We start from the raw sequence: 19,278 nt of genomic DNA on the forward strand, positions 1-19,278 counted from the left end.
GTTGTATACAGATACCTTTAGATACCACTTGGGAATGTAATTATCTACAGTATTCTAGGTGCAGTTTTTGAATAAATGCCAGTGTTCTGGCTAAAGCTTGTCTTTCGCTGCATTTTCAAAATATTAGAGCAGATAAATATTACCCACAAGTCTGTGCATCGTTGTGCTACCATTCACCAGGTATTCATTACACACAGTGTTGGGCTATAACCAAGTACATTTACTCAAGTACTGTACTTAAGTACAGTTTTGAGGTACTTTACTTGAGTATTTCCAACTTTTCACTCTACTACATTTATTTTGACAGCTTTAATTACAAGCTACTTTGTAAAATATAATAAATTGTATTGATTTAATTCTATGGATTAAGCTACACAACAGTTACAGTCCACCTTTACCATCTCCAACATTAGTGATGTTTACACATTAGTGCACCAAGACAATAATATATATTAATCTTAACAGTTAGACCGCAGTAATGTTACAAGGTACAGGACACAAGGTGTCACACTCTGTCTGCCTGTCTGCCATGCGGTGTTTTGCACTTTGTGTTTAGTTAGCGTTATTTTGGTCTGTTGGGTTTTGGGGGTCTGTCTTGTCTTTCGTCTAGTATTCGGTAACTCTTGTCATGTCTGTTACCCCAGTGATCCCTCTGCATGTCTGTCTCTGTCTTCCCCTGCTCTCTCTCTCTCTCTCCCTGCCTGTGCCTCGTTAGCCTCATGTCTTTCACCTGTGTTGCTCCCGCCCTGCTCGTTAGTCCCTGTGTATATATACCTGGTGTTTCTGTCTTTGTCGGGTCATTGTTTATTATCACCCAGTGTTGCAGTTTGTTCTCGTGTCTCCAGCCTTACTCACCGTGTCTCCCTGTTACCCTGCTCAGTTTTGGATTCTGGTTTTCACCCTTTTGGATTTCTGTTGGACAGCCTTTGTTTTTGGACTCAGTCAATCAGCCACTCTGTTTGTAAGTGTGCTCGTCTTTTGTTATATTAAAACCCTTCACTGAACTGCACCTGCTAGCCTTCGTGTCCTGCGTTTGGGTCCTCCAACCTGCTCAACCCTGCCTTCACCACAAAACCATGACACAAGGTAGATTTATTTGTCATAAAACAGTTTGTAGAGTAAAACTGAGATCGTAACTCCCTTCTGCTACATAGCAGACAATATACAGTAATATAAAAGCAATTATAAAAACTAAAAAAATGTGAAGAAAATAAACTATATTCAGAGGAGCAGTGCTGAGGATGAATTTGAGTTAAAAGTCTGATAGCTTGGGGGGGAAAAGCTGCTCTGCAGTCTGGTGGTGTGGCAGCAGAAACTTCTATATCTCTTCCCAGAAGGCAGCAGGGTGAACAGGCTGTGGCTGGGTGGGTACTGTCCTTTAGTATCCTTTGGGCTCTGTAGGCACCTCACCGATATCACTGATGCTCAGGAGATGGGTACCAATGATGATCTTCAGTCAGTTTTAATCAGCCTGAACTGTAGTGAATGGGTCTTCCACTGTGGCGTTGTCCTGCGCTGTTACGTTGCATTATTGTATGTTATGTGGGTCACATAAGTTACTGAGACGGTGGAGAAGCTGTGTACCTGAGTATTGGTATAAATCTCAATTGATAAGAGCAGCAGCTGATCCGTGCTAATGTTATGTTTGCTGGCTGCCCCTGCCTAACATAACTATAGGTTAGTATAAACAAATTGCTCCACATTTACTTCACATGCTTTGCAGTAATGTTGGTTTAGGATGAAAGCCTACTATGTGTCTGTTGTCAGTTTCAAAACAAAGCGGAGGTCTCTCCATGACTCAAGCCTTTCTGATGTTTCTGTGAGCCTGTGTTGTGCTAGGAGCTAGAACCCTGCCCGATTCCTTACCATCAGAAGCAGAATAATGGAAGTTCCAAGAAACTGAGAAAACAGGCGTGTGGCTCATTTCTAAGAGAGGTTACAGCCCATTGATAAATAGGCAGTAAAAAGTGATTTATTGAGAAGTGATTTTATTGAAAAACTACATATAGCCCCTTAAAATAGATTTTAATGCTAATACTTTTGTAATTACTTATGAAAAGTTTTGAATGCAGGATTCTTACTTACATTGTAGTATTGCTACTTTTACTTCAGTAAAAGATCTGAGTACTTCCACTACCGGTCTGCCATGGGTCAAAATCATACAGTCTGACACAGATTGCAACCAAGATTTAGACAACTTTATTTAGACCCATCTAAGAAAGACAAGCAATGAACTTGCAAGCGCACACAAACTTTCCATTGGTTTTGCTTTGTCAGATGTGAACATGGTGAAGATGTTCTTTAGTAGTTTTTTTTTCCAGCACCTGTTTCACCATTTGCAACATGCAATCAATTATTTGCAACATAATTTCCTCTCGTTAATTTTGACATGTTTCACTCATCAAAAACAACACATACTTTAATTGAAACTGAGACTAGACTTAAATCACATTAAATACCCCCAACAAACTAGTTACCATCAGTCATAGAACTCTCACCATGTATTTTGTTGGAACAAATTTTGAAAATACACAGGGACAGGCAGAGAGTGAGAGACAGAGAGGAAGAGCGAGGACTTCTGGCTCACCAGTATTAGCTGAGCTGTTTCTAGAGCAGAGGCAATGCAGTGCAGCCGCAACAACACAAACCAAAATGAACCCAGAAACTCTCTCTATAAACACACATACTGAATCATGTAGATAAGTTTCTAAATACCTCAACTATCTACTGATGCACACATTTCACCACCCTACCACTACAGTCAACAATCATCTGCCAACCAAAGTTATTTGTCAGACAGATTATAGTTTTACTTGTATTTAGGCCACAGAGCACTGACCTTTTTGAAAGCTATAATACTAATACTAGAGTGCCAGTAGGAAGATACAGCATTCTCTCCTATGGACGAGTTCAGAATTTTCACTATTTAAAGAATATATATATATATATATATATATATATCAATGAAAGTTTAGTCTACAGTGCTGGCCATCCTAATTTAGCACTAAGGGAAGAGAGAGACAAAATTTGACTGAAATGCAAATGTTTTCTTTAGCTGACTTGCTGATAAAATATAGCAATAATAAAGGCTTTGAAAACTACAAACTGGAACTGGCAGAAGTCTCAGAGGTGGATATATTGAAACCTTTGTATATACACCAATCAGCTATAACATTATGACCACCTGCCTAATAGTAGTAGATCCCCCTTTTGCTGCCAAAACAGACCTGACCCGTTGAGGCATGGACTTCACCAGACCCCTGAAGGTGTGTTGTGGTATCTGGCACCAAGATTATAGCAGCAGATCCTTTAAATGTAAGTTGCGAGGTGGGGACTCCATGGACTTGTTTGTCCTGCACATCCCACAGACGTTCGACTGAATTGAGATCTGGGGAATCTGAAGGCCAAGTCAAGATCTTGAACTCGTTGTGTTCCTCAAACCATTCCTGAACATTCCTGGCTTTGTGGCAGGTTGCATTCTCCTGCTGAAAGAAGCTGTAGCCATCAGGGAATACCGTTTCCATGAAAGGGTCTACATGGTCTGCAACAATAGGTATTACGTGTCAAAATAACGTCTACGTGAATGGCAGGACCCAAGGTTTCCCAGTAGGTATTACGTGTCAGCCATCAAGGTAGGTATTACGTGTCAAAATAACGTCTACGTGAATGGCAGGACCCAAGGTTTCCCAGTAGGTATTACGTGTCAGCCATCAAGGTAGGTATTACGTGTCAAAATAACGTCTACGTGAATGGCAGGACCCAAGGTTTCCCAGTAGGTATTACGTGTCAGCCATCAAGGTAGGTATTACGTGTCAAAATAACGTCTACGTGAATGGCAGGACCCAAGGTTTCCCAGTAGGTATTACGTGTCAGCCATCAAGGTAGGTATTACGTGTCAAAATAACGTCTACGTGAATGGCAGGACCCAAGGTTTCCCAGTAGGTATTACGTGTCAGCCATCAAGGTAGGTATTACGTGTCAAAATAACGTCTACGTGAATGGCAGGACCCAAGGTTTCCCAGTAGGTATTACGTGTCAGCCATCAAGGTAGGTATTACGTGTCAAAATAACGTCTACGTGAATGGCAGGACCCAAGGTTTCCCAGTAGGTATTACGTGTCAGCCATCAAGGTAGGTATTACGTGTCAAAATAACGTCTACGTGAATGGCAGGACCCAAGGTTTCCCAGTAGGTATTACGTGTCAGCCATCAAGGTAGGTATTACGTGTCAAAATAACGTCTACGTGAATGGCAGGACCCAAGGTTTCCCAGTAGGTATTACGTGTCAGCCATCAAGGTAGGTATTACGTGTCAAAATAACGTCTACGTGAATGGCAGGACCCAAGGTTTCCCAGTAGGTATTACGTGTCAGCCATCAAGGTAGGTATTACGTGTCAAAATAACGTCTACGTGAATGGCAGGACCCAAGGTTTCCCAGCCTAACATTTCCCAAAGCATCACACTGCATCTGCCGGCTTGCCTTCTTCCCATAGTGCATCCTGATGCCATGTGTTTTCCAGGTAAGCGAGACACGCGTGTGATCCATCAGACCAGGTCACCTTCTTTCATTGCTCCGTGGTCGAGTTCTGACGCTTGCATGCCCATTGTTGGCACTTTCGGCAGTAGACAGGGGGCAGCATTGGCACCCTGACTGGTCTGCGGCTACTTAACCCCATATGCAACGAACTGGGATGCACTGTGTGTTCTGACACCTTTCTATCAGAGCTAGCATCATCTTTTTCAACAATTTGACCTACAGTAGATTATCTGCTGGATCGGACCATATGGGCCAGCCTTCGCTCCCCATCAATGAGCCCTGGCCATGACCCCATCGCTAGTTCACCGCTTTTCCTCCTTGGACCACTTTTGATAGGTACTGACACCTGCGGACCAGGAACACCCCACAAGAGCTGGAGTTTTGGAGATGCTCGGACCTAGTTGTCTAGCCATCACAATTTGGCCCTTGTCAAAGTAGCTCAAATACTTAATAAATATAAAAAATAAAGGGTATTTTTAGCTTACCCAATTTTCCTGCTTCTAACAAATCAATTTGAGGGCAAAATGTAAACTTACTTCCCACTGACAAGTGCCATGGTAACAAGACAATTAGTGTTTTTCACTTCACCTGTCAGTGGTCAGAATGTTATGGCTGATCGGTGTACGTAGAAGGGTAGATTCCACAATGAGTAAGTGGGAATGTATTTGTTGTCTTAACAGATCCTGAAGGCTCTTAACCCTCCAATAATCTGGGTTTTGCAGGTTCAATTGAATCATCCCTAAATGAGCTTGACAATATGAAATGAACCATACTAACCTGGGCTTGGTAGAGTCCACCTGGGTCTCGAGGCGTGACTCCAACGAAGGAGGTGCGATTGGCAGGTGGGGTCCCAGGGGCCGAGTATGCTGAGGATGTTTGCGTTAACAAAATCAGTCTTGTAATGTCTCTCATAATTCCATGTTACTTGTAAAGTCTGTCCATATCATAAAGGTGCTACAAAAGAGAACAGCATTAAATCTCTATAACTGAGTCACAGATTTATCCTCTCTGATAAAACTGTGCTCTAACTCTGCTGTCTGTATGATCACTGGGAGGGGAATAAGTTCATTTCACACTGGACACTTATGTTTATCTTCTCACTCAGTCTTTGGTTGTTTTATATTGTCACAACAGAGGCAACAGCTCTGATATTGGTGAGTCTACCTTTCAATGGACAGAGTACTGTGCTGCTCCTCTCTTTCTTTATTCTCTGACTATTGCAAGTAGGAAGACAAACTCCACCCAGCTGTATTTTTTTTTTTTTATTTTTTTTTTTCAAATCTGACCTGAGAGGTATTCCAGATTGTGAAACTGTCAAATTTTCCAAGCTCTAGCCTATTTTCACAAAAAAACAACACCTGGTACTAACCCAGGACTTAAAATATAAAATATAATGTAATGTGTATCCATTGTCACACATTCTGTTTCCTCTGTTCTCTGCTTTGGGGTGAGTTTTTTATTTTTTTTTTTTTTGGACAAAATTTCTGCTCGGTAGGTGATACTAAGTTCCGGGCCGGCAGTGCTTTGATAGTGATTGGTCATCACATCACAATGATGACTACAATAAACAAAACAACATTAACGAACATTTTATGTATGGAACAGGACAACCAATACTTGCGTTCACCAGAGCGAAGCAATGACCTATGAAGTCGCTTGACTTGCAGAACTCTTTTAGGCGAACCAACTGGCTTGTGTGATTGATCCAGGGACCTGGACAATCATTGGGAGTACAAACTTGTATATCATTTTCTCAAATCGTAAACAAAGGTCAGTATTTTTAGGATTGCAACTTCATCCATTATTAAGTATTGCACAATTTCACTCTTCTACCAAACAGAGAAAACGATTGATGATTGAACGCTTTGGTTGCTTTGTCAGTTGCGGTCAACTGCTATTTCTAAGGTCAAGAATTAACTTTAAAAACCATTATTACATAATTTTAGTTATATGACAAAGTATAGAACCACATGTTGCCTTTTAAATTCCATATATCCAAATGTCCCTGTTCGCAAAATACAGTGGCGGCAAAAAGAGAACCTTCTATCAAAACCTCAAACTGTTTCATACAATAAAATTTCTTAATTAAAGCTGCAAGCAGCGTTGGGCGGGCCCTCGCACTTGTAGCGCGTCCGGGTGTGAGCCGGCCGAGTTGCATATTCTGGAGCTCTGCTGGTGCGGCTGTGAATTTGCTACGCGGTTCCGACGCCGTATGAAGGTGCTATGTCACTTCCTGTGTCCCCTATGTGGAGCTACATAGCACTTGCCGCTATGAATATAAATCGGTATTGGTGTGTAGATGTCTGCGGGGTGGGACAGTTATCAAGCACGTAAAGTTTGTTTCAGATGTGAGCATATACCCTGAAGTTACGACAACTTCCTGTGTCATGGGGAAGAGTTGATCTTTGACGCCACGCCACGGACACGCCCACTGACGAAAACTTGCAAATGGCACAACTTTTCATCTTCAATGCCTTTAGAAGGCACAACAGAAATTTTGAAGTCGGTCGGACTAAATCCCTAGGAGGAGTTCGTTAAAGTACGGAGAGTGTAAATCATCCAAAAATTTATGTAAAATTCAAAATGGCCGACTTCCTGTTGGGTTTAGGCTATGGCTCCAAGAGACTTTTTTGTGCGTCTGGACAAGATACACGTACCACAGAAAATTTGTATACGAAGGTGAAACGTGCGGCGGGGGCTGCTTCGATAAGTCACTTCCTGTTGCCAGCAGGTGGCGCTATGACTGTGGGTGAATGTCGGCATGTACATGTGTTCAGGGCGGGACTCTCATCCTACATGTACAGTTTGGTGTGAATGAGGGGCTAATTTTTTCCAATTTTCTAGGTGGCGCTAGCGAGTCATTTTGCCACGCCCATGCGCGAAACCCATAAAATCTGAAATTTTTCAGTCCTGAAATGTGTGCAAAGTTTGGTGAGTTTGAGTATGTTTAGGCCCCGTCAATGGAGCCTACTTTGCAGAAAAAATAAAAAAAAATAAAAAATCTTCAATAGGGACCTCACATGGTCGTGCTCGGGCCCTAAAAAAAAAAAAAAAAAAAAGATTTAACCTTGTTATAGATAAAGGCTTTCCAGTTCTTACAGTGATATTGAATATGTCTAAAATCTGAATATCTTCTTTGATGTATACATAAATTCTGCTATATATAAAAAAATAAATAAATAAATAATGCTGTTTATCATTTATCATAGTTCTGTTTTCAGCTTATCCGGAAGGCTGCGGCACATGTTCTAAAAATAACCAGGAAAAGAGATCATATTTTTACCGTTTTAGCTTCTCTGCACTGGCTCCCTGTGAAATCCAGAATAGAATTTAAAATCCTCCTGCTCATCTACAAAGCTCTTTATGGTCAGGCACCATCTTATCTCAAACAGCACATTACTATAACAATCTGTACCATTATTTAATTTCAGTCTGTACCTACTACCTTTACTGTAGGTATAAATTAGGGCTAGGCAATTTAATGCGTTATAATCGCGTTAACGCATTAATCAATTAACGCTGACAATTATTTTATCGCACGTTAACAGTTTTTGTTATTTATTATTATTATTATTTTGAAAGTCCGTTGCTCACTGGCTTTGAATACACATACAGTTAAACCCTGGGTCAAAGGAGGGGCGGGATGTTGATCAGCCTGCAAATCACCCACCCAAACAAGCAGCGGAGGGAGGCTTCGGCAGACTACGCTGGATGCAGTGTGTGGGAGAAGAAGATAAACAAAAGCAAGACAAGCGATGATCAAATGTCATAGTGAAGTGGATAGCTACACACTGCATGCTGATTAGTACTTGGGAAGATGTCTTAGGAACGTTCTTAAAATCACAACGTAGTCGCTTGGCTCTGTGGGATTGCTCTTTGCTCCGGTGATCAGACAGCGCTCCGCAAGTAAACGGCAGGCGCTCTCTCCTCCTCTCTGTCTCTCTCTCTGTCTGTCTCAGTGTATTTCTAAAGTTTGTCGCAACTAAAAGCATGGTGCGATTTATTTTAAAGGTATAGGAAATATCTTATTTTATTTTCATAATTTTTTTAATTTTTACATTTGAGAATTTGCTTATACAACATTGAAAAATAAGGCTGATTGGGTAGATCTGGGCCACATCTACCAATCAGCTGGCCCAATGAACCCTGGCCAACCCGGGTAAAATTGGTCTTTAAATCATAAGTCACTAGGTGCTACAGGACAGCGACAGTGGTAAAATGTTTGATAGAAAATACAATAGTGGAGCATAAAAACGGAAAGCACAACGGCTGAAAGAAAACTGTGACAAATATCTACTAAAGAAAATCCCCAAATTAACTTGATATTTCAAGGCTGCCGCAGCTAGCCCTGCTTAAGGCAAAGGCACTTCCCAAGCAGACCATGACCATGCCTCACAACCAGGTGACTCAGATAAGGAGTCGGAGAAAGAGGGTCCGATACTTCAACCACCCAAAACACAGATAAGCTACCAACACCTCAGGAATTAGTCGTTTAATCCCAGCTGCCACAAATCCCTCCATGATGGCCTCACCTATTGCTGTGGAGAGGGAACAAGAGTCTACAAATCATGCTACTTATAGCTTGCATCCTGTTTGCTGGGATAAAATTGATGAGGACCTACTGGGTCAAAATAGGACCTGAAACTTGTCAGAACAAACAAGCAGATGTCTCTGCCTCAGAAAGACAACACCAAAAGAGGTACTTTTCCAAAACCCTGTTTAAAAGGAAGCTGGCAGATGGTGAAACTGTGCCAAGAGAATGGCTGCTTTATTACCCTTCATAAGGCCCTGTGTTTTGTTTTGCATGTGCGTTATTTGGGGACAGTGATCTTAGGTCTGCAACAGGCTATAGTGACTGGAAAAATGCCGCCACAGGTTTGGCTGAACACGAAGGATCAGAGTCACAGAAAGGCTGTGTAATGCGCTGTGCTGAAGCTGGGTGTATAAATTCAGAATACTGGACTGAGGTTTTAAAGAGGGTGGTTGAGGTGGTGAAGTTCTTAGTAGAGCGAGAACTACCTTTCAGGGGACACAGTGACATTTTTGGCCAACCTGATAATAGGAACTTTATGGGTGTGCTGGAAGTTATCAGCGAGTTTGATGCATTTTTGAAAGCGTATATAGAAAAGTATGGCAATGCTGGCTGGGGAACACCATCATACCTCTCATCATACCTGAACTGATGGGAGAGTGGGTCCTCACAGAGATGAGTCCAATAAAAAAGTTGCGATCAGTGTCAGGGGGTGCCGTGTACTGCACACAGACTCAATTTAGTGGGGCTGAACAGTGTTAACTGCTGCCTTGAGATGGGGGAATTTTTTTACTTTGTACAGACACTTTTTATTTTTTCCTCCAAATCCACATCCATGAATCTGATGAACAATCAGGGCTAGACAAGTTCACAGCCACTGTTTTTTTTTATTAGATCAACTTGTTGCAGAACTGGATCGGAGGAATCACCCCTACAAAGATATTCAGCAGACATTTGTATTTTTGAACAATATTCCATCTATCTCTGTACAAGAACTTCGTACAGGAGCGGCTAATTTCCAGAAGATCTCCAAATTCAGATAATTTATTAAAGAAAATAAAGACACCTTAGAAAGGTCATTTCTGCAACTTATAAGAGGACAGAAACTACAATCAGTGTTTCCAAACGTCTATATAGCACTCGGACTATTTATGACTTTGCCTGTAACCGATGCCAGCGGGGAGCACTCTTTTTCAAAACTTGGAATAGTCAAGAATAGACCGAGATACACAATGGGCCAAAACAGACTGAACCACCTGCCTTTGATGTCAATTGAAAGTGACACTCTGTGCAAATTGGAATTTACCAGCCTCATTAAGGACGTCTCTGTTAGAAAAAACTTTTGTAAGGTAGGAATATGTATGATTGTGCTGCTGTGGATTATTGCTTGCTTTTATGTGCTGCTGTTGTTGATGGCATTTGTATGGCTTTATTTCATTGGATTATTACACAGCGGTTCGATTTGTGTCTCTGTCAGGATGTTGTGATTTTGTCTTAGTTAAAAAGGAGCTGCTGCAGAAGTTTTTGGCCTAGCTGTTGGTTTAGAAAGGTAAAATCTGGTAAAATAACCAGCTTGCAGGTGAATTCTCAATTCTTTTTTGTGTGTGGGCTGTAGACCAGGAGCGTTGTACTTGAGGCGTGTAATAAAGGCCTACCCTTTTACACATGGCTCATAGCTTTGGGACAGCCATCTTGCTGGTATGGTTTATGAATTATGTTTAAGAATTATGGTTTTATAATGTGTATTTTGATTAGTATGAAGGCGGTCACATTCTGCTTTGACTTTTTTCCCTTTCCTTTATTTTGTTATACAGTGGGGAGAACAAGTATTTGATACACTGCTGATTTTGCAGGTTTTCCTACTTACAAAGCATGTAGAGGTCTGTAATTTTTATCATAGGTACACTTCAACTGTGAGAGACGGTATCTAAAACAAAAATCACATTGTATGATTTTTAAATAATTCATTTGCATTTTATTGCATAACAAGTATTTGATACATCAGAAAAGCAGAATTTAATATTTGGTACAGAAACCTTTGTTTGCACTTACAGAGATCATACGTTTCCTCTAGTTCTTGACCAGGTTTGCACACACTTCAGTGTAATTTTGGCCCACTCCAGATCCTTCAGGTTTCGGGGCTGTCGCTGGGCAATACGGACTTTCAGCTCCCTCCAAAGATTTTCTATTGGGTTCAGGTCTGGAGACTGGCCAGGCCACTCCAGGACCTTGAGATGCTTCTTACGGAGCCACTCCTTAGTTTCCCTGGCTGTGTGTTTCGGGTCGTTGTCATGCTGGAAGACCCAGCCACGACCCATCTTCAATGCTCTTACTGAGGGAAGGAGGTTGTTGGCCAAGATCTCGTGATACATGGCCCCATCCTCCCCTCAATACGGTGCATTCGTCCTGTCCCCTTTGCAGAAAAGCATCCCCAAAGAATGATGTTTCCACCTCCATGCTTCACGGTTGGGATGGTGTTCTTGGGGTTGTACTCATCCTTCTTCTTGAAGTTTATACCATAAAGCTCTATTTTTGTCTCATCAGACCACATGACCTTCTCCCATTCCTCCTCTGGATCATCCAGATGGTCACTGGCAAACTTCAGACGGGCCTGGACATGCGCTGGCTTGAGCAGGGGGACCTTGCGTGCGCTGCAGGATTTGAATCCATGATGGCGTAGTGTGTTACTAATGGTTTTCTTTGAGACTGTGGTCCCAGCTCTCTTCAGGTCATTGACCAGGTCCTGCCGTGTAGTTCTGGGCTGATCCCTCACCTTCCTCATGATCACTGATGCCCCACGAGGTGAGATCTTGCATGGAGCCCCAGATCGAGGGAGATTGACCACCATCTTGAATTTCTTCCATTTTCTAATAATTGCCCCAACAGTTGTTGCCTTCTCACCAAGCTGCTTGCCTATTGTCCTGTAGGCCATCCCAGCCTTGTGCAGGTCTACAATTTTATCCCTGATGTCCTTACACAGCTCTCTGGTCTTGGCCATTGTGGAGAGGTTGGAGTCTGTTTAATTGACTGTGCAGGCAGGTGTCTTTTATACAGGTAACGAGTTCAAACAGGTGCAGTTAATACAGGTAATGAGTGGGTAATCATACAATGTGACTTTCTGGATTTTTGTTTTAGATTCCGTCTCTCGCAGTTGAAGTGTACCTATGATAAAAATTACAGACCTCTACATGCTTTGTAAGTAGGAAAACCTGCAAAATCAGCAGTGTATCAAATACTTGTTCTCCCCACTGTATATATTTTTTGCGCATGTAATAGGATTGCATGCACAAAAAGTCCACCTAAAAGGGAGTTACAATCTGCCACAGAAAACACTGCTCCTGAACTACAGCTCGTTTGTGGTCCAGCCTTTACTTCCGTAACCTATCTGCGTCACTTTGTAACACGTGTCCTAATGCTCGCCTGGCGGCTAGTGTGGCATGCCTTCAAAAACACTGGTGGAGAAACACACTGAGCTGCAGCATATACAGTGACAAGATGTCCGTCTGCTGACTCCCGTCACCCCCACCCTCCCTACCGAATGTTAGGCAGTCAATGAACATAAAGTTGTTACTGTGATGTAGAGACAGTGCACAGTTAAAACGTTATATATGAAAGATACAATTTGTTACAAATTAATAACTTACCACTCTGAAACTCCTGCTCCAGTCCAGGCTGCAAAGCTGGTTTGGGAACATGTACAGCTTAACTGCAGCCGTGTTTACCGGCTTGTCAGGACCCGCCCTACTCTGCTTCTTCACTACTTTCACTACTCTTCTGATGCCACAGTTGATTTTCAAGATAGAAATAGGTTCTGTCATTCTGATGTTCCTTTATTCTTTAACCTGCCTCCAGGCAGCATATGTCTATTTTGACTGTATTCTCAAGCCAAAAGTTGATTTTCAGAATAGAAATAGGTTACTCTGTACCTTCTTAGAAAGATATGCTAAGGATGTCTGTGAAGATTCTCAGTCATCCAGGTCACAGTTGAAGTCAAAGGCAACTGGACTTGGTTGAAGATACTGGAAGACGTTTCGTCCCTCATCCAAAGGACTTCTTCAGTTCTGACTGACTGGCAGGGAAACTCAGCTATTTAACCTCAGTGGGGTCGTTTGCCAGGGTCATCGATACTGCTGGTTTGTTAGTGTTCCTGGTTGCTGTAACGACAGTCGTTACAGCAACACCCCAAAGACCGCACACCCAAACACAAGAAAAGCAATCTAGTGTATGCGGTCCAATGCAGTGAGGAATGCACAGACATCTATGTTGGGGAGACTAAACAACCACTACACAAACGCATGGCTCAATACAGAAGGGCCAACTCCTCAGGTCAAGACACTGAAGTCTTACATTCGTCTACAACACTCGTTTGAGGACCACCAGGTGCACATTTTCGACAGAAGATGGATGGTTTGAAAGAGGTGTCAAGGAAGCATCTACACCCGGGTCGAAAAGCCGTCATTGAACAGGGGAGGGGGTCTACGCCACCACTTATCCCCCACTTACAATGCTGTCCTTTCATCACTTTCCGGGAAACTCAACAAACGTAACCTATTGACCTCAGGTGAAGATACCAACGATGGTCGTTCAGTCTTGGCCTCGGGTAGTCCTAACGACTGTCGTCACAGCAACCAGGAACACTAATGAACCAGCAGTATCCACGATCCTGGCAAACGACCCCACTGAGGTTAAATAGCTGAGTTTCCCTACCAGTCAGTCAGAACTGAAGAAGTCCCTTGGATGACGGACGAAACGTCTTCCAGTATGCCAAGGATATGTTTCTACATTAGAAACATTGATTATTTGAACAACTTGGTTTGTTATGAGTTACTTTTTTATAATTTGTCCCCAGACAGGAGATTTTGACTGTATTCTGATGCCAAACATTTATTTTCAGAACAGAAATAGGGAATTCTGTAATTTCTTAGAATGGCTTGCTAAGAATATGTTTCTACATTAGAAACCCGACATTCTCATGTCCACGTTATCTCTCCTTCTGTTTCTCTGCCAGTGTTTAGAGTTTCCACGCAGCTAGCCACATGTTCCAGCATTTGTGTTTGTATAAAGCCTTTTCAGACAGGTAGTGACCCTCCTTCTGTGTCCTCTTTGCATCCGCAAGGTCTTACTGCGCTCCCCCTGTGAACAAACAGGCAAACAAGCGCTCCGCAAGGAAACACCGCTCTATAGGTAGTAACCATGGCAACTTCTGTGCGCTACTGAATCTCTGCAACTGTATTTTCTTTAGTGACCAGTCCTATGAAAGACATTAAATATAGGTTATCTAATACAAGTTATTGAAAGATAGATGTGTTTATTTTTGTGCTGTTTGCTTTATGAACACCAGTGACTTTTTCTGTGATATTCATTAAATATGTCCATGAGGATTTATAAAATGAGCTTATAAAAAGTTTCTATGGTACACCTAATGTGTGTTCTTAGTGTTATAAATAACATTATCTGTTTATCACAAAGACAAATTACATCATCAACAGAAATTGTAAGTGGGCAGCATTATAATGGTATTTATTTTTGAATAAAAATAAATCAAACTTTTGAATATATAGCTGATAAAATAATGTCTTTAATACAACAAAATCAATAAACATTTATTAAGGTTTATATTTTTATACTATGACTTTTTGTGCACCTGACAAGAGTTGACAAAATTCAGCTACCCACAACAAGGTCTTGTCCCAATTCTCTGGAAAGAGTGATACTTTAGCATTTCACAAACAGTCAGTCTGGAATACCCCCCAGGAGCCTTTACACCAGTAAACCATTTGTGTTGTCTTTCTATTCTATCACCCATCAGAAGGTTATGTATATAGGTATACATTATGTGTCATGCCACACGTCAATACTGTCAGTGGAAGTTTGTTAGCATTTTGACCACTTACTGGGTGATGTGGGGGAGTTTGCTCCCCCATCAGAGGAGGTGGTAGTGGCCTTTGACTCTGCAGACAGTGTCAGTCTTGGGAGGGAGGATGGGGGAGGAGCCAGGGAGGGTGCTGGTCCGGGGGGTGCCAACATCTGAGAGGAGATATAGTGACTGGGCACTTTAACCTGGTTGCTGCCATTCAGCTGGAAAATTTGAAAGACAGACAACTGTACTACTATTTGACAGGTGCTGCAATGTGCTATACCTAAAGTATACATCCTAAACATCTGTTATTTATTTTCACTCTGAAGCTAAAAGCCTTATATAAGTGGTTTTCCATCATGTTTTCTCTCACGCAAACTTAAATTATGAATATGCATAGACGGGAACACTCAGGGAGTGTCACATACAAAACAGGTAAGACAAAAGTAGGTGCTATTGACTCACATTACTCTAAGTGGTTGCTTATAAAGTCATATAGAACTTCACAGAACTATGAGACTCACTCATTCACCTTTAGCAGGCTTCAGATTTTGCACATGGTCTGTTTGGTCTTTGTATGACTAGTAAATAAATGCCAACCTGTGCCATCCAGAGGAGAGGAAAGTTATTGCAGCAGCAGTGGAAACTTGTGCAGACATTTTGATGTTGCTTCAGCAGTCAGTGTTCCTACCATTGCTGTTTCTTGTCTCTCTCTCTCTCTCCCTCTCTCTCTCTCGTGGAGCTACCTGTTTTACTAACAACTAATATGTCATAGCCTTTAATACAAGTTTAATATGTGTATATTCAGGTATAAGCACCAAACAGATTTTAGTTAACCTTCATGACCAATTTTCTTCTAGCTTCTTTCAAAATTGTAGGAGCTTGTACTTTCTTTCTTTCTTCAGTAGTGCTAAACTGCTGCTGGTATTACTCTTTCTATTTCCTGCAGGTCTTGAACTGCAGTTGTAAAACTGGTGGCACTGCAACTGCCTGGTATTTGTTTCTTAGCTTTACAGAAGTAGAGTAGAGGTGGACTGTGTATAATAACAATGCGTAAGTCAGTTCAGTACACACTGTGACCCAAACAATTACAGTCACAATAGTTTATTTATATTTACTACTTTTACATGAGGAACAGAAATTCTAGAGCTTTAGCAGCGCACCCGTTGCTGTCTATTGATACAGTTGTAGCATACTAGCCGGCTTAGCCCAGTTAGCCTGGCTTGCATGCTGCAAAATGCGACCAGAAATAGTAGAACATCCTAGTAATTAAGCATTTTGCACTTGACAAACTATGTATTGTGACATACTAACAAAGTGCTTGAGTCATTCTACAATGTACCTTCATCTGTGCATTTGTCAGGATGCCTGCCCTGTATAAACAACTGACATTTGTGTTATTTATTTTTTCTTATTGACAATATGCCAGTATTTCAGAACCATGACCAATGAGCCACTGTTGAATGTTTCAAAATAAATGACTTAACTTATATTTTCTAAAAGGTTTTTATTTCCACGCTGTATCAAAAATGGACTCTTCACCCTAAAACCAAGGTACATACCTAACTGAATTTTGTGTGCCATTACAACCCCTTGTAATCTGTCTGCAAAGACATATGTAATTATTTGTGTCATTAAACTCCAGCTGTTAGCCAGCTAAAGTAGTAGTATTTGGAGCTCTGTGGAATTCTTAAAGCTGAACTTTTGACTAGTTGTACTCACCGAGCTGGGAGTTTGATTGGCCGGGTCGCAGGCCAATGAGACCAGATCTTTTAGGGGGTCCTGGGCCAGGTGAGGAGGATAGCGGATTGCTCCATGTGGGAAGTAGGAGGACGACGGGAAATGAAGAGATGATGAAGGGTGGGGACTCCGAGACAGACCTGGACAGAGAGAAAAAGACAAGACAAAGAGGGAAAGAAATGATACAGTGAATTACATTTTCTTCTTTGTGTTCTCCTTATGGGAGAAACGTGTGTGTGTGTGTGTGTGTGTGTGTTACTGACCACTGTGAACAGCTATGACTGGCCGGTGGTGCTGAGTGAAGGAGCCCAATCTTGGTGAGTCTTCCTGGGGAGAGGGACTGTCTAGCTCTGCCTTCTTCACTGGAGGAGATAGACCTAAAAAACACACAAAAACAAACACACACACGCACGCGGAAATATTTATTGGTGCAAGCACTAAAGATGCAGGACCAACCAACTTGTTGGTTTGAAGAGCAACTTAAAGAGCAGCTGTAAGTCTTGTTTTTGCTCTTGGCTTTTTCCTCCAGTGCCACCAATACATTCTTGGCCTGTTTTGTAATTTTGTCACCATAATTAGATGCCTCAGACCCATACACACCTAAATTATAAATATTTAAATAATAATGCATTTTAAATAATGAAAAAATAGCAGGAAAAAAGCATTTTATTGAAGAAACTGAAAAATTGCATTATCAAGGGTCCCAGAGGGGCTGGGGGCCCCGCATGCACGGCAGAAATGAAGCCGCGCGTCTGGCCCAATATCTGAATGTAGCGTAACTATAGCAAGAGCCATCAGGAGTTGGTAGCTTGAGCAGTAACAACATCAAAGAGGAACAGAGAAGGTGACAAGACTAAACAGGCAAAAATGTGTGTGCCGCTTTTATGACGACATCACGTATCCATAACACACCCGCTCCGCAACACGGGGGCGCCACAGCCCTCATGAAAAAAATCCTGGGGGAAACACTGATGGCAGAGGCTGGCATGCAAGGTGTAAATTCAATTCAATTTTATTGATATAGCGCCAAATCACAATAACAGTTATCTCACAGCGCTTTTCATAAAAGAGCAGGTCTAGACCATACTCTGTGATGTTATTTACAGAAGCCCAACAGTTCCCACCAAGAGCAGCACTAGGCGACAGAGGCAAGGAAAAACTTCCTTTTAAGAGGCAGAAACCTCGAGCAGAACCATGGCTCAGGGTGGGCGGCCATCTGCCTCGACCGGTTGGGGGTTAGGCTTCAATATCTGAATAAATGTAGCCACAGGCACAGCAGGTCAAACTTGCATCTCCTCTGCAGCCCGCCGGACGCGGCTTGTGAAAGGGTCTTGGACCCAGTTAATGCCTGCTTGCTCTAGTTTTGACTTTGACTTTGTACTGTGCTACATGGAAAGAGAGTACATATAAAGCTAACACTCAAACCCCAAACCTCCTACAGAAAAGTGGAAATCCTTGCCAACTACACCACTGGGTCCACAACACCACAAAGCAGTCCCATCTCATGACAAATCAACTGTGCCCTACGCACTAGATCCATGCAGGGGGCAAAACTCCAGCCTTAGCTGGCCCTGGCCCAATAAAGTGCAATTTTTCAGCCCAAATCCACCCTCAGACTGACACCAATAGCACTTTAAGCTCTCCCTGACATGCACTCTTTCTAATACACACAAAACACACACGCGCTACAAATAGGTACATTTATTATAGGCCTCAAACAGTGCCACTGATGATGATGCCCACAAATATTGATAGTGACTGTCCATTACAGAGAAATATAAACATGCAGTAGAGAATAAAGACCTCCAGACAGCCGGTGTGTGCCCATGCTCTGAGATGTTGTAGAAATTAAGTGACAAGGACTGGAACTGGTATTAAATGGATGATGGTCCTGGTTCCTGTCTGGTCAGAACCACTTATCTACTGGGCGGTATTTTAATGTCATTCATTGATTTTTTTTCACACTGCCTACTGTTTAATCTTTTCCCTGTGTCTACTAGCAAATGATGGTTAGTTCCAAAGCATTATGGCACTACATTGTGTTTATGTTCTGTGTGATGTAGTTATGGAGATAGATAGATAGAGATATATATATATATATATATATATATATATATACACACATATATATGTGTATGTACAGTGGGGGAAATAAGTATTTGACCCCTTGCTGATTTTGCAGGTTTGCCCACTTACAAAGAATGCAACAATCTACAATTTTAATCATATGTACATTCTAACAGTGAAAGACAGAATCCCAAAGAAAATTCCAGAAAATCACATCATATGAATTTATAAAAATTGATGACCATCTGATGAGGAAAAACAAGTATATGACCCCCTACCAAACAGCAAGTATTCTGGCTCCTACAAGCCAGTTAGTCTTTCTTTAAGACACAGCCCCAATCCCAACCAATTATCTACATCAAATACACCTGCCTCACCTCGTTACCTGTATAAAAGACACCTGTCAACACCCAAACAACCAGCATCCAACATCACCACCATGGCCAAGACCAAAGAGCTTTCTACGGACATCAGGGACAAGATTGTTGATCTGCACAAGGCTGGGATGGGCTACAAGAGAATCGGAAAGCAACTTGGAGAGAAAAGA

The 19,278-nt window shown here is 41.9% G+C and overlaps 1 protein-coding gene across 7 annotated transcripts in view; it reads right to left on the reverse strand.

Moving 5' to 3' along the window:
- The window catches only part of nfic (nuclear factor I/C), an 81,814-nt gene that overhangs the window by 11,712 nt on the left and 50,824 nt on the right, over positions 1-19,278 (reverse strand). For 2 of the 7 annotated variants that reach the window (XM_046049176.1, XM_046049181.1), the window contains 4 exons: positions 16,928-17,041; positions 16,647-16,804; positions 14,962-15,145; positions 5,314-5,402 (listed from right to left, as the gene is read on the reverse strand). In XM_046049176.1, the coding sequence (XP_045905132.1) occupies positions 5,314-5,402; positions 14,962-15,145; positions 16,647-16,804; positions 16,928-17,041 (545 nt within the window). Of the gene's footprint in view, positions 1-5,313; positions 5,403-14,123; positions 14,201-14,262; positions 14,319-14,961; positions 15,146-16,646; positions 16,805-16,927; positions 17,042-19,278 lie in introns of those variants that run through there. The other 5 variants (XM_046049180.1, XM_046049175.1, XM_046049179.1 and 2 more) reach the window with 4 other exon arrangements.

The sequence above is a fragment of the Micropterus dolomieu genome, linkage group LG05 (genome assembly GCF_021292245.1).
Source record: "Micropterus dolomieu isolate WLL.071019.BEF.003 ecotype Adirondacks linkage group LG05, ASM2129224v1, whole genome shotgun sequence".
Lineage (NCBI taxonomy): Eukaryota > Metazoa > Chordata > Actinopteri > Centrarchiformes > Centrarchidae > Micropterus > Micropterus dolomieu.